Source organism: Patagioenas fasciata, chromosome 15 (genome assembly GCF_037038585.1).
Source record: "Patagioenas fasciata isolate bPatFas1 chromosome 15, bPatFas1.hap1, whole genome shotgun sequence".
NCBI classification, from domain to species: domain Eukaryota; kingdom Metazoa; phylum Chordata; class Aves; order Columbiformes; family Columbidae; genus Patagioenas; species Patagioenas fasciata.
Window position 1 is genome coordinate 6,930,450 of NC_092534.1, and position 14,381 is coordinate 6,944,830.

Here is a 14,381-nt window from a genome sequence, read left to right on the forward strand (position 1 = left end):
AATGAGGAGTTGAGAGGCATGATAAGCTTTTGTAATAAAATTAGAGTGGTCTGACTTCTTGAGCAGTAGGGAAGATGAGGTTTCCAACTGTTTCTACAAGGGAATATAAAAGATGATGTTAATCTCTGGCTTTGGCATTTCATACTTTAGTAATCAGGCTTAAAATGAAATTTTCTGGGCTCCTTTGATGAAGGTTGTTTTTTCTTTACATCAAATACATTGTTTTACCTGTAAGCAAGCAAGTTATTCCATAATGTCAATAGGTATAAAATAAGCCCCTTTGTTGTGTTAAACCTGAAGCATCCTTAGTATCTTGATGTTTCTGAGTAAAGAGGACAAATTGTTGCATCTTTTTCCAACTAAAAGTTTGTCTAAGGAAAATGGGAAGGAAAAAAATAACTGGTCATGAGAGAAGGTGAAAAGTGCAGACTCTCCTTTAATACGAGACACAAGTTTATCAAACAGGTGTTTTTAGGGTGATGCACAGCTGAGGTATGTTAATCTATGACTGAAAAGGAGAGGTTTTCTGACAAATGTCTTGGAATAGCTAAGGGGTTGTGGCAGGTTAGAGATTTGGGTGCTTATTAGTCCCTCAGTTCCAAGTGTACGGCTGTTTCTGTGACAGCCTCTTCCTTCTGGTAGGCCTGTTAATGATCATGCAGGAGTGGAATATACATCTTCACACATGCAAATAAACGTGGGTGTATCTATAAGTGAGAGCCTGAATAATGTGGAGGCCAGGGTATGCACAACTCAAATCTGGCAGTATCTTGTGCAGAGAGGGTGCAGCGGTGACAAACGCCGCATTCGGCTGGCATTGCAGAGGCAGTGGTGCTGAATGCCGTCCAGCTGTGACAGATGTCAAGGAGCACTCACAAGCCATTGCCAACATTCTGCTGGGGTCCCAGGGCTTAATCCTGCTGGGTCTGCTCTAACGTGTGCCCATCGCGCACGTCAGCAGCGAGAACCCACGGCTGCTGTGCTGGCCAGGTTACCCTGTGTCTGCTGAGCTACAAAAAGCCCATGCTGATGTTTTGTTGCTACATTATAATGCACTGAAATCACAATTGCCAAATTAGCTTTCTTTGAGAAATCTGTAAAGATGTGTATTTTTGCTTGTCTGTTTCTTATAGTCAGCTGCCAAAGAAGAATATGTGTTTCTAAGTTGATTTTACAATGAGGAAAAATCTCATCAGCTAAAAAAAAAGTGCAGTGGGGGGAGAAAAGTTTTGTTATCGTGCTGGGGATAATCATTCTGATGTTGAAGGTGTGTAAAACTCGCTGTGAGATTCGCAGTGCAGCAGCAGCCGCTGTGAATGGCAAGGGGTTCCTGCTCTGCATTGAGGGAGAGGAGAGGTTTGCTCATTGTGCTGCAGAGAAACCAAATATACGTGGGAAACCCAGAAAGGAGAGCAAGTAAACGTTTAATAATGTCAGGCCCACAGTACTTGGTAGAAACTATAATACTGCAATCAGGCTGTATCAGGCAAAAGACCCATTTGTGTTCATTTCTCTTTTGTGTCCAATTTTTACCTTTCAGTACTAAAATACATTTTGCTATTGCCTGACAGAACATTTGTTCCAAAGTTCCAGATAGGAATGTTTTGTAAAAGGAGAGGTTTGCCCTACTTTGAAAGAAGTTCTATTATAAATAGTTAAACAGGTTGCAGAAACAGTTAAGCATCAGAATAAGGTCATTCTCTAGGTTACTCTTTACACTAGTTTATTGAAATCAGATAGAAATAACTGTTTGCTTTCTTTGTTCTTTTTAATTAGGTTACAGCCATCCGTCTCTGATAAAGCTTCTACAGCAGCCACAGAACTTGGTAAGTGAATTGAAACATTAAGTACTTGAAAGAGTCTTCTCCTTCCTTGTGGCATTCTGTCTATTTTTTTCTTAAGCTGATAATGAATGCTTAATGACTCATACTTAAAGCACGGTGGATCTGCTTCCTTTATTTCTCACTAGATGAAAAGAGCTCGATAGTGTTTAAGAAGACACCAAAACTTCTGTGAAGCTTTTTTTTACAAGAAGTAAACATTTGGGTGATGCCAGCACTTGAGATGTTTGCGACCAGTTTTAAATCGTAATTCAAGCATAGTGTTTGCAATTAATCATTTTAGGAATGTTCTTGAGTGAAGATTTTTGAGCCTGAAAGCAAGCACAAGTTCTTGAGAGATTGTATAGTATTTTAAATATGAAAATAGTGCCCTGAATCTGGAAGGCTGTGGGTGGGCTTGGGTTGGGGTTTTTTTTTGAGGGTGGGGGTGGGTAGTGGCTGGTTCCCACCTCATAAGTACCAAGTTGACTAAACCACTGTTTTTTCTAAATACTTAAATTTACTCATAAAAATTATTTCTGAGATAACAACGCCCTCATTATAATGCAGCAGTAGGCAAAGCCAGATTAAAACAACAGCAAAAAAACCACACCACCAACAAAAAAACCAAAACAAAACACCAAAAAACCCCTATTGTCTGGTGGTAGGTGCTAATTTGTCCCCTGGAAAAGGGCAGTTAGGAGTCTGTAAAAGGAACTGCCTCCAAAGTCCAGCATGAATGGTGCAACCAGGAAACATCTTTCCCGCGTGTGCGTATAAAAGGTGCTGTTGGTGCCCTGTTCTGATTTCTGACACCTGCACTAATGCAGTGGGTGGCACTGAACCTGTTTGTCTGCACCCAACTGTGTGCTCGGGATTGATAGCCAGCTATAAAGAACAGAATGTGCATCTGTTCATTTGAGACCACAGCAGCTTGATGTCAATCTTCTGGTTTTCTCAGTACTGAGCATCTCATTAAAAACAAAAGAAAAATACACTTTTCTCCTTAATGGCATACATTGTCAATGGACTGTGACAGCCCGTTATCAAATTCACAACAAATCTATGGTCTTGTACCTCTAACTTTATCTGAAAATTTACTTCTAACCTGAGATTAAAACTCAAGTAAGATTTCTCATATGTACTAAACAAAAACTTTGTGTTAATCTGTCAGTAACATACTTGCTTAGGTTTTTTTTAAACTTGGGTCTCTTGAAACAAGCATTATACTGGAAGTAACACACTTATACAAGTTATGAAGTCCCAGCCTGTACTCTGTGATATCTAGTGTGATATTGGGTTTTCCCTAAGAATTCAGATGGCGTGTTCTTACAGGTGCAGTGTGACAACTTGCACCTCTTGCTGTGCTCTGCACATCTGAATGAATGAGTGCCTGTGTTGGGAAAAAAATTGAAGGTTGCTGATAAATGTGTAAGCTTTGGTTGCACTGAAAATATGAATGTTTAGGGGGGAGGCAGCCTGTCCTGTCTGGAGACCAGTAAAAACTCAAGTCATTGAAGCTCAGCCTTTAATTTCAATGGTGGCCTGTTACAACAGAAACAACAAACAAAACCAAAGGCAAATAATGCTGCTTTGAAGCTGACAAACTTTGAGCTTGTCATTTTCTGAACAAATTTAATTTAAAATAAAAAAGTAGCACATTGTGAATTGAATAAGATTACCTACAAAGACTGAGAGCAATGGTGAATCCATTTTAATCCATGACGCTTAATTTAAAGTAATTGCACAAAGATGACAAATTCATCTCCATTAGGGGACTGGGGAGACTGAGAGGTTTTTTTTCTAGAGGTTTTTTTCTTTAGAAGCAGCCGTGTGGGCAGTGGGCTCAGCTGCTCCTCACTGACACTGAGGTTACCTCTCACAGAGGTGAACCCCAGTGGGGCAGGTTGGTAGGACCAGTAGGACAGCTGACGTTGGAAGGGACCTCAGGTGGTCTCCTGTTCCACGAGGGTCGGCTGTGAGATCTGACCAGGCTCAGGGCTTTATCTGGAGTCTTGAAAACCTCCAAGGAGAGAGTCTGCACAACCTCTTTGGGCAACCTGTTAGCTGCTTCACTGTTCCCTCAGTGAAAAAGCTGTTCTTTATGCCTGAATCAGTACCTCTTGTGTTAGGAGAGATGACATTGCATCCATGGAGACTGTTTCAGCATGGTGGCTCCTGGTCCATGTCAGACCTCAATCAGGAAATGTAGGGATCTGGGAAGCCAGAAACCTGCTGTTGTGATGCACAATCAAGAGTGTACATGTAATTAAAGCTGAGGCACTGAGAAGGGTGACTGTGCAAAGTGAAGGCGCTGGGACAGGAAATATTTACCTGCGAATCAGCAAACTTCATGAAAACAGTACATGTTGGAAAAGGAGTTTCACCAGCGTGTCTGGATGTATCACAAGCCATGGTTTTGAGTTGATGAAACAAGCGTTGCTGAGCAGTGGGCTGATAACAATCCGGGCAGCTGCAGCCGTTGTCCTCCCCATGCTGCTCAGTGCTGTCCGTAGCAGAAGAGTCCAGAACAGACAGATGCCCATGTGCACACGTGTTGTCAGGAATCTGTTTTATTGTTGTGTTGTGTTGCTGATCCTTCCATGTGTCTTTTCTTTCTCAGATGTCGCCCCTGTCCTTCAGACTTTGCCTTGTTCCCCCAGATCCCATTGCAATAGTAACTGGAGGATGTTTAGAACCACAGCATTCCAAAATGGTCTGTCTTGAAGCTCAGTAAGGAAGAAAGTGCCACTATCCTAATTGAATTTAGATTTAGCTGCTCAAATTGGAGGCAAGTAATTAGGATTTTAAAGTGCATTTCCTATGCATAAGGAAAATGGAGATTGAGCAACTAAAATGTCAGTATTGAAGAGGAAATGTCACTGTCAGTTAGCATGCACCTTTTCTAAGGTATCCCGCAAAGATTAGACAGAGAATCATATTCTAAGACATTAATATTATCCCCGGTTTTAAAACTCCTTGTGCAATGACTACAAATTTCTGGCTGGTATTTGTAACTAGAATGAAATATAACCACCTTGATATCAACATAATATTTTTAATATGACAGTAAAACGTAATAATTTCTCTTCCTTTGTCTTTGTAGAGCACTTTTATCAACAGACCTGCCCTAGGGATTTTACCTCCAGAGAACTTTGCAGAAAGACTGAAGGAATCTTTGTTATCAGTAAGTCTGAGATAGCAGTGATGAGTTGCCATGTTCTGTGTTGAGGGACACAGGCATATCCAGGGATCTTGTGGATTTTAATAGGGAACATGACAGGTTGGCTGTTTGTCCGCCTGCCTTCTCACTGCGAGCGATGAGGTGGAACCTTTGTCCCTGACTTGACAGCTGGATGTCAGCGGGTGACACGGCTGCTCTGCGCAGACGCTGCCTCTTGCATTCTGGATTCAATAGCTACTGAGAAAACACATTTTCTCTAACTTCTGTTCACCCCACGGTCATAAGAGAGAAGGGGAATAAGTGATTTCTGTTTGTCTTGATTTCAATTTGAAGATCCTTGGGACTGAAACTGAGTGGAGCCCTCTCAGCCGCAGTTGAAACTGGTGCTTTCCCCATCACAGGCACGGTTGGTCTCCCACTAACTGACGCTCCTGATGTTAAGGACTGATCAGTAGTATTATCACTTTGCACTATGTTTCTGCTTAATATTTAGGAGTGATTTTCTCTCTTCATTGGCAGGTGGCTCCGAAGGGCTTGCCACAGGTGATGACCATGGCTTGTGGATCCTGCTCTAATGAAAATGCCTTTAAAGCAATATTTATGTGGTACAGAGTGAGTAAAACATTAAATGGGGTTTTTTTTGTAGGTTTAGATGTAGAAACAAACATTTATTCATCATCAGAACAGTTACTGTAAAGAAAAGTAAGGCTTGGAGGTTGTCTTGTTCATGATGTTATTTGTATTCAACTTAGTATAAAATCTTTATTAAAAAGTCTTCATCTAAGCTTTCACTTTATACTGACACAACTTTAAATTATGAAGAAAGGGAAATAAAGAAAATGCAGATTGCAATCAGTATCCAAGAGCCACAGTCAGTGTCTTTGTTAGCTCTAGTTTGGAATACCAGCATTACTCACTTGTGGTTACAACTAGAGGAAAACTATCTGTTGATTTTTGTAGTTTATTTTTGATTTTTTGTTTGTTTGTTTTCAGAAGAAGGAAAGGGGCCATAATAATGTCACTAAAGAGGAACTGGAATCTTGCATGATTAACCAGGTAACAATTGTTCTTTACCACACGTGCAGATGTACCACTGCCTTGGGTTTATGAGGGAAGATTGGTAGCATTGCATGGGGCTGCATCCACCAGAGGGTGGAGATTCTCCTTAGCCCTCCTTTTGTTGCTGTTATATTTACAGAAGCATTTTTTGTTCCCTTTTACAGTTCAGTATAAATTGCCAAGTATTCATTAGTATTAGTGATGCATTTTGGGAGATCAGGCAGTTTTTAGGGGACAACAAATGTATTTGTTTAAATGGGTCAATATAGCCATTTGCGGTGCCTGATGGTTGAAGAGGGATCGGATCAGCATGCTGTGAGGGGCAGCTGCTTGGATCCCGCCGTGGGTCTGTCTGGGGGGGGTGGCAGGATCGGGCCCCACTGACCCCCCGTCTGCTCTGCTTGCAGCCCCCCGGCTGCCCTGACTACGCCATGCTCTCCTTCATGGGCAGCTTCCACGGACGGACCTTTGGTAAGCGAAGCACCGCGGCAGCTCCCCCGTCCTTCCCTCCGCCATGCACTGAGCTGTCATCGCACTGTACCTTCCGAAAAGTGCCTTTTTCCGTAGACCAGTGCAGAAGCTGTAGGTTTATTGAAGGTTTGCCTTGGAAGCCCCACCGCTACTGAAACAGAGTATTTGAGTGACAGTGGGAATTAGTTTTATATTTTTTGAATATTTGTTTTCAGAAGGTTCCTTATTTTCATTCTGAATGCAAGGTTTCCTGTCTATACTAGAAAAAGTCCAACTCCTGGGGTGAAATTACCACAAAATACAAATGAGATGTCACTGATTTTAACAATTCTACATCAGCTCAGTCCCTGTTCTAAACATGTTACCCAAGAGTGCTGTCATTCTGAGCTTTGCAACCAGTTGTCTTAGGACAGGTGAAACCCACCTTGTCTGAGCAACCTGTCCAGATTCCAGAGGTTCTCCTGTTCTTCTGGAACAGTCTGTGTGGAAACTCAGGCTTAAAAGCTAGAACGATCCACTTGAGCTTGGCTAAATCCAATTACCCAGTATTTCAGAAAATGAAGTAAAAATGTAGAGCAATTAAGAGAATTCTACAGTCTTGGTGTCAGGCAGTTTTTCACCTCTTGGTAGCTTTTTTCCTGTATTGTTCCTTGTGTCAGGTATTATTCTGATGTTTGGTTTTCTGGGTTTAGGTTGCTTAGCTACAACCCACTCTAAAGCAATTCACAAACTGGACATTCCCTCGCTGGACTGGCCTATTGCTCCATTTCCGAGGCTGAAGTATCCTCTGGAAGACTTTGTGAAAGAGAATCAACAGGAAGAAGCCCGTTGTTTAGAGGAGGTAAAAAATTCATTGGCAGCTTTCTGTTGTTTTTGATTTGAAATAATGAATAGTGTTGGTAGGATTAGCCACTTTTCACTAGAAGAATGTTTTCAGGGATTGGAACAGCATGTGATTAAAACAGCATTCATGGTTGTTTATGGTCAGAAGTTTGTCCCTGCCCTCCAGAGCAGCCGGTTGCTGTGAGTTACAGAATCACACCAGAGTGAGATTTCATATACGGACACTGGTTGTATCACAGTGAACTTGTCTGACAGATCTTGCAAAGGGACGTGGACTGAGAGGAGCACAGCGTGTTTAATCCTCTGCAGAGACAACCTGTAAAAATAGTTTAGGTCTTTGTTTTTCTGCGGTGGCCGTGTGGCACAAAGCTCTGAAAGCTGCAAGAGATATTTCAAGACCAAATGACACGACTAACGGCAGCAACTGGCACTACAAGGTTAATTGAAACTTCTCTGTAAGCTCCTTATCAGCAGCAGGATTTCTGCACTATTTCATCTGATTTATTTTAAAGTAACTGAAGTGGGTAATTAGAAAAAGTAAACTTACCAGATTACCTCATTTAATGCATGAGCATTAAATGAAATCTGTATTTGTTAGGTGGAATGACAGCAGTGGCATAGCAGGCGACAGTGGTTTCCACCATATTTTCAACTGAAATTTGCTGCAGCTTTCACACCATTGTAGATAGATGTGCAACTACGTACAGTGTATTTAGGATCTGATTTAAACTTCAGCATTATTCAGGAACAAGAGGGCAGTGTTAAATCCTGGAGGAACTATTTGTTAATTCCTTACGCTTCCTAACACCTTTGTAGCCAGGTACGTCAATGAAAAGTTGAAGTCCTCTTGTTGAGATGTAGTCTTTCTGGGAGGAAATTTGCAAATGTCCTGAAAAGAGAATGTACCATCAATGTTTGATTTACAGGTGGAAGATCTGATTGTGAAGTATAGGAAGAAGAAGAAGATTGTGGCTGGAATAATTGTAGAACCAATACAGTCAGAGGGCGGGGACAATCATGCTTCGGATGACTTCTTCAGAAAGCTACGAGACATTGCCAGAAAGGTACTCAAATATTTCACTGTTTACTCCGTGTTGACCATGTCAATACTTGCTGGTGTCTCCAGAGGCCCCTCCCTGCCCTGGCACTGCGAGAGCTGCATGGGGGCAGTTACAGACACGTATTCAGATACCAGCAACCCTTGTCTGAACAGCATCGACTCCTCCATTTGATGCACACCTGGTGGTTTCCTCAGTCCGGTGAGAGAGAAGTTACTCTGATTCATTAACCAGGGATTACACAGTAGTGTTCTTTTAAAGATAATGCCAATTTGTTCAGGGGGTTCAAACAATATCAGAAGGGGCGAGTTTGGTAAAAGATCATTTTTTTGTTGACATACTTGTCTTTAAGTGCAAAAAAAGCTGAAAAACAAATTGAGTCCAATCGTAAGTGCTGATGTTCCAATGAAACAATGAGAAGGACATATGTCATGATAATTTGAATGTGAAGTTACCAGTTTCGAAGTGACAACCCTCAATAAGACCTACTCTGTGCTTTTTTCACCCTCAAAACATTTGTGTGCTTATAGAGCATAGGTGACATTTGGAAAATTCTGTTCTGCCATGAGAAAAAACAGCTTTTCCCATCGTTAACCGCTGCTCAAGCAAGGGTGAGAGAGTAAATAAGGTGAAATTAAAAGGTTTGCCTTGTCTAAAACAAGACACTGCTAGAAGTGCTTACCAATTGTTTTAATTACAATATCATGATATAGCTTGAGCTCCGTGTCCCAAAGTTTCAACAATAGTCCTTTGCATAAAAAACCCCCATGTCACCAGCTAAGAGGAGTAGCTCTACCAGCAGGCTCCTCTGAAAAGGCAGCTCTTCCAAGGATTGTTTTAGGCCCTTAGATGGAACAGATCATGCTGCTGGCATTGCCTTTGTGCCACAAAAGCCCAACTCAGATTAGAGGCAGAGACTTCTTACTTAAACAAAACTAGAAACGATGTTATCCTTCCCTCAGAGGCTCTGAAAATGCCACCCAGACTCCTCCCAGCTGCTTTCAGGTATCCTCTAAAAAAGCTCAACACTACATTAAAAAAAAAGCACAGATTATATAAAAACATTTACTTCGTGAATTTAGGTGGAAAGTATGTTTCTAGTGCCTTTCTGAAAAATATAGCTGAATTTTTAATTCTGAAATCCAGTGCCCAGTGAGTGGCAGTGGTGTGGGGTTGAGGAGGGGAGATGGGGAGCGGGAGGATGGATGTAACTGGCTTGTATTTGTCTGCGCACCGAGGGAGGAGTTTTTGGTTTGGAAATGCGGACTCCCATTCCCTGCTCCTTGCATCTCTCGGCAGCACGGCTGTGCGTTCCTGGTGGATGAGGTGCAGACGGGAGGTGGCTGCACTGGAAAATTCTGGGCACACGAACACTGGGGCCTGGACGACCCAGCTGATGTGTTAACCTTCAGTAAGAAGATGATGACAGGAGGATTTTTCCACAAAGAGGAGTTCAGGCCAAATGCAGTAAGATTTCCAATGAAACTTGGACTCTGTGCTAGGTGGTGGCCCATCCACGGAAGAGACAAACTTTCAGTAACGCATGCCCAGCAAGATGGAGCTGCACGTTCACAGATACTTGGTTGTGCTTACACAAAAGTTGTCGTCACTTCTTCCCATTTATTCCAGTTGCTGTCAGTTATATGACAAAGGTCATAAAGGTGGTGAGAGGGAGTGGAGAACTGGGTTTGGTCTCATGAACTGACCATTCTTTGGTACAAAACCCAATCACAAACTGATACTCTTTTCCATGGGGCCCTGTGGTATCTTTAGAGCTTGTATGTCAGCATTACAGATTTTCAGCAAGATTTCTTCTTTGCATTAATGGCATTTTAGACATAATAAATTTTTTTAAAATGAGGGGAGAGAACATAAAGCTTGAATTTAAAACCCATGTAGATGATGGTGATTTCCATGTCATCTGTAACTGTTTCAAGGAGGTGTCAGAGCAGCAAGACAGAATGCACTGAATTTGTAGCATCAAGTAATTGTCCTTTGTCTGTGCTCAGCGGGGCAGCTGTAGTTTGTTCTTACAACAACAAAAAAGGGGGGTCGGTGAGATTAGTGCATGCTTTTTCATACACCAGCTGTTTGCACTACCAGTTTGATGCCCTGCTTTGCTTTATTATAGTGATTTGCCTGTTAACCTGTTCCACAACTCTCTCTCCACCCTTTCCCAAGCCCTATCGGATTTTTAATACCTGGCTTGGAGATCCATCTAAGAACCTTATGCTTGCTGAAGTCATTAAGGTTATTAAAAGAGAAGACCTTCTAAACAATGCAACCCATGCCGGGAAAGCACTGCTGACTGGGCTGCTGGATTTACAGGTAAGCACCTGGAGGGATTAAAGGAGAAATTTGCTGATCGGTTAGGACCTGACCTAATCCAGTTTAAACACTTGGACTGAGGAACTCCAGCTGGGAACTAGACCATAATCATAACTTGCTGGTTTAGGTACTTTGATGCAAGCTTGAATAACTGTGTCCCATTTTGAACTGAAGTAAACTTTCTTTTAGTGACATAAGGATGCTTGTTTTATATAGCTTACTCCAAAATGAAGCATTACCCCCAAAGTATCTGAAGGTATGAACTGCAGCTAGTTAAATTATTTTTCTAGAAGCCTCTGCTACCACAAGCAGCTACCATTTCATTGTCCCAAAAGTTCTTTTTAAAGGAAAGTGCCTTTATATTTTATTACAATTCTGTTGGGCTGTTGACACAATTGTAGCTGTCCCTGCCTTGACTAAGGGCAGTTCCTTTACAGCTTCAACTGTGGAGCCCCACACAGGATGGAAAATCGGCCAGACAGTTAAGGGCAGACTTGCAGATGCTCACCTCTCAAACAGCACTTTGTGCGCTGGTACCGGAAAATAAGCCCAAATACCATCTCTGCTCTCTCCACAGCATAGCAGGCAGGGGAACACAAAAAATTAGAGTCTTCATACTTGGGACGGCCAGAATACAACTAGTGCTATCCAAAAAAGGTTACTCTTATAAAAGATGAGGGTTGCAACTGATAGTAAGTGAAGCAAATCATACTAGCATCTTAGTGCAGCATAAGAAATGAGCAGGTTTCTAGCCCCGTTCCAGATTATTTCTGCTCAGGCTTTCCTGGAGCAATTTTATGTGCAAGGTGTTACACATTCACTTCAGGAAGCTTCAAGTAAGATTCTACTTGACCCAGCTCAGGGTGCAGGTTCGTTCTCACTTCACGCTCGGGGAGAGGACCTGCCTGCTGCCGGGCTCTGCGCACTGCGGCTCTTCAGCCTCTTCAGAAAGGGCTGAAGAGGACACGAGGTTGTGACGGGCACGGAGCAGGCAGAAGGGTCTGTGTGTGGCAGAGCCTGGCACAGCAGCGCTCCTGAGCAGCCGCCCTCGGTCACAGCAGCTCCCTCCCCTCTCCTTGCAGGCTCGGTACCCCCACCTTATCAGCAGAGTCAGAGGAAGAGGAACGTTCTGTTCGTTTGACACTCCGAATGATGCAACTAGAAACAAGTTAATTACAATAGCCAGAAACAAAGGTAAGAAAGTTTGAGTGCATTAGCCTCAAATGACAAACAGCACAGCTGGAGGCACCCGCAGTGTTCCCGTGTTCTGGGAAGCTCAAGGTCCCTTTTGCTGCTCTGTGCTGTGTCACTGGGCGGTCAGCAGCAATTTGGGCACTCCACAGTGAGGTGAACCTCATCCCGAGACCTGTGTTTTCTGGGTGTTTGGTGAGTAAGGGAACGACTAGAGCAACTCCTCTATTCTTGTGCAGGTGTTGTGCTGGGAGGCTGTGGTGACAGATCGATTCGTTTCCGTCCAACACTGATCTTCAAGGACCATCACGCACACCTCTTTCTGAACATTTTCAGTGACATCTTGGCAAACTTCAAGTAAAAAAGCAGTTCCCTCGCACTGAACAGCTGATTATGAAATTAGTTTGCATTAATTCATGTCTTCTCTACTTACAGGATAAGTGTAATGTCATCACCTAAGGTTTGTGTTCTGTCTGTAATCCACGCAAGCTGGCCCCAGGCAGAGCATAGGTACTGGTCACCAGCAGGCACATGCAGCTGTCCCACACTGTGGCCCTCTGGCTTCTGGCTTGGGTCGTACTGGTTGCAGAGTCCTCTCTACATTCATGGCCCTGACCATTCGGTTGTCTAAGTGTGACCCATGAAGTCTCTTTTCACAGGTGATCCCAGTAGCAGAAGCATCAAAACGTATGGCATAACGCTTCAAGCCGCATGCGGGCCATACCAAAGGTGCCATTCTCTGATGGTGGCTGGAATAAAATAGGTGTTCCAGGGAAAGCTCTGCTTTCCACCACTGCCAAGTACAGGATTTTACAGAATAATTCCCAGCTTTATTTCCCTGAATAGACATCTGCCACACCACCAGCCTGCACACACAGCACCACACTCAGCCTTGTGCAGCGCTCTGAGTGGAACTGAAATACTCTGCTTTTACCCTCATCCTGGATTTTAAAACTTTTGACTTCTCTTACAGTCAGACTTGTACAGAGAAAAGCTGTACCATGAAGTATGTAATATGACAAAGCTTAGAGAATGGTGTGAAGCACATTATTTCCACCTCTGCCAGCAATCTAGAATGATGCGAGGTTATTTTACCGTTTGCCCATAACACACAGTAGCCATTAATTTATCTATTACAAGTTCCACCTGAATACTTGAGGTATTTTGTAAAACTACAGTAGAATTGCTTGACCTTAGCCATAACCTGACATCAGAGCCACTACAGTGAAGGCCTAGTCCTGATTGCACATTTATAATGCAAATTCTATTTTTGTTCTGATAGTGACTTCTAAGTCATTGGTACTTCAGAGATCTAGAAAGCCACAGGACCAAAAAGTGTCAGTTTGTTAATTTGTTTCTCTTCAGAGAATTGTTTTGGATGTCTCTTTACTGTGTTTTCTCTTTGCTTAATGCTGACTTGAACTAGGTCTGGTGCCTCTATTTTTTTTCTTTTTGTTGGCTAGCAAGCATCTGGATTTTGCTAAATTTAACTTCCTGTTGTGCACCAAAAACTAGGGACCACAATGGGCTTTACAGTTACCCTATCAGGACCTGAGCACAATACTAAAACACATAATAAGAAACAGAGCAGTTAAAAGATTTACAGGGTTAATACAGCTACCAACATGTGAAACGTTTCTTACCTGCTTTGAGAAGTGTTAATCCATGGTTTTCCCTTTTTTTTTGAGTGCTGCTTAAGTACCCTCACTTCTGCTAGATTAAAAATTATGGGATTTCTGGAAACCTCTCTGCAGAAACCAGAATTCTGGTACCAGCTGGTCAAGAACCCGAGCAGGTTTTTGAACAGAGGTTGTAGAAATCTGGGGGAGGGACTGGTGAACTGGTGTTCAACAAAACCTCATTGTCATCGCTGTCCTTGTAAGCATCTTATCAGCCAGAGGAAACTCAAACCGAGAGCTGTATTTGGCAGCGTTTTGGGAATTAGTTTGTTCAACATATCAGTGCAGTAGTGGTAGTGTCTCTAGCAAGTCTCGTACACTTCTACAGAAGCAAAGGTCCAGTAATTTGAAGTCTTACCACATCTTCACTTTTATTATGAATACTCTAGGTGTTTTTATAATTTTTACTGACACTCAGTAACTGTATAATTGTGTACAACATGTTGATGAAGTCATGTTAGAGAATACATAGACAGCACTGCAGCTGAAGCATATAAAGTTAATATTGTTTACAGCATACTGTGGACAGTGCCAAATAAATGTTGAAACAAATACTTAACTACACTTCGTGGTGTAACTAGTAACTGTACACAGATTCATAAAAAATGACATCTCATGTGTAATCAATATTCTTAAATAAAATATTTATAATTGAACTTCCTTGGATTTCTTACTTTACACCTAATACAGACCTAGACGGAATCATTAGTGCATATTAAATACATTCTTAGGAAGACAAGCCTACAGA

General features: G+C 42.3%; 1 protein-coding gene across 3 annotated transcripts in view; it reads left to right on the forward strand.

Annotated features, from left to right (window-relative positions):
- The window catches only part of ABAT (4-aminobutyrate aminotransferase), a 49,478-nt gene extending 35,189 nt beyond the window's left edge, over positions 1 to 14,289 (forward strand). For all 3 annotated transcript variants that reach the window (XM_071815207.1, XM_065850281.2, XM_065850282.2), the window contains 11 exons: positions 1,777 to 1,826; positions 4,927 to 5,007; positions 5,524 to 5,616; positions 5,998 to 6,060; positions 6,471 to 6,534; positions 7,227 to 7,375; positions 8,304 to 8,441; positions 9,735 to 9,902; positions 10,617 to 10,763; positions 11,846 to 11,957; positions 12,194 to 14,289. In XM_071815207.1, coding sequence (XP_071671308.1) covers positions 1,777 to 1,826; positions 4,927 to 5,007; positions 5,524 to 5,616; positions 5,998 to 6,060; positions 6,471 to 6,534; positions 7,227 to 7,375; positions 8,304 to 8,441; positions 9,735 to 9,902; positions 10,617 to 10,763; positions 11,846 to 11,957; positions 12,194 to 12,315 — 1,187 coding nt within the window. In that variant the 3' untranslated portion in view covers positions 12,316 to 14,289. The remainder of the gene's footprint in view (positions 1 to 1,776; positions 1,827 to 4,926; positions 5,008 to 5,523; positions 5,617 to 5,997; positions 6,061 to 6,470; positions 6,535 to 7,226; positions 7,376 to 8,303; positions 8,442 to 9,734; positions 9,903 to 10,616; positions 10,764 to 11,845; positions 11,958 to 12,193) is intronic.
- Positions 14,290 to 14,381: the final 92 nt, after the last annotated feature.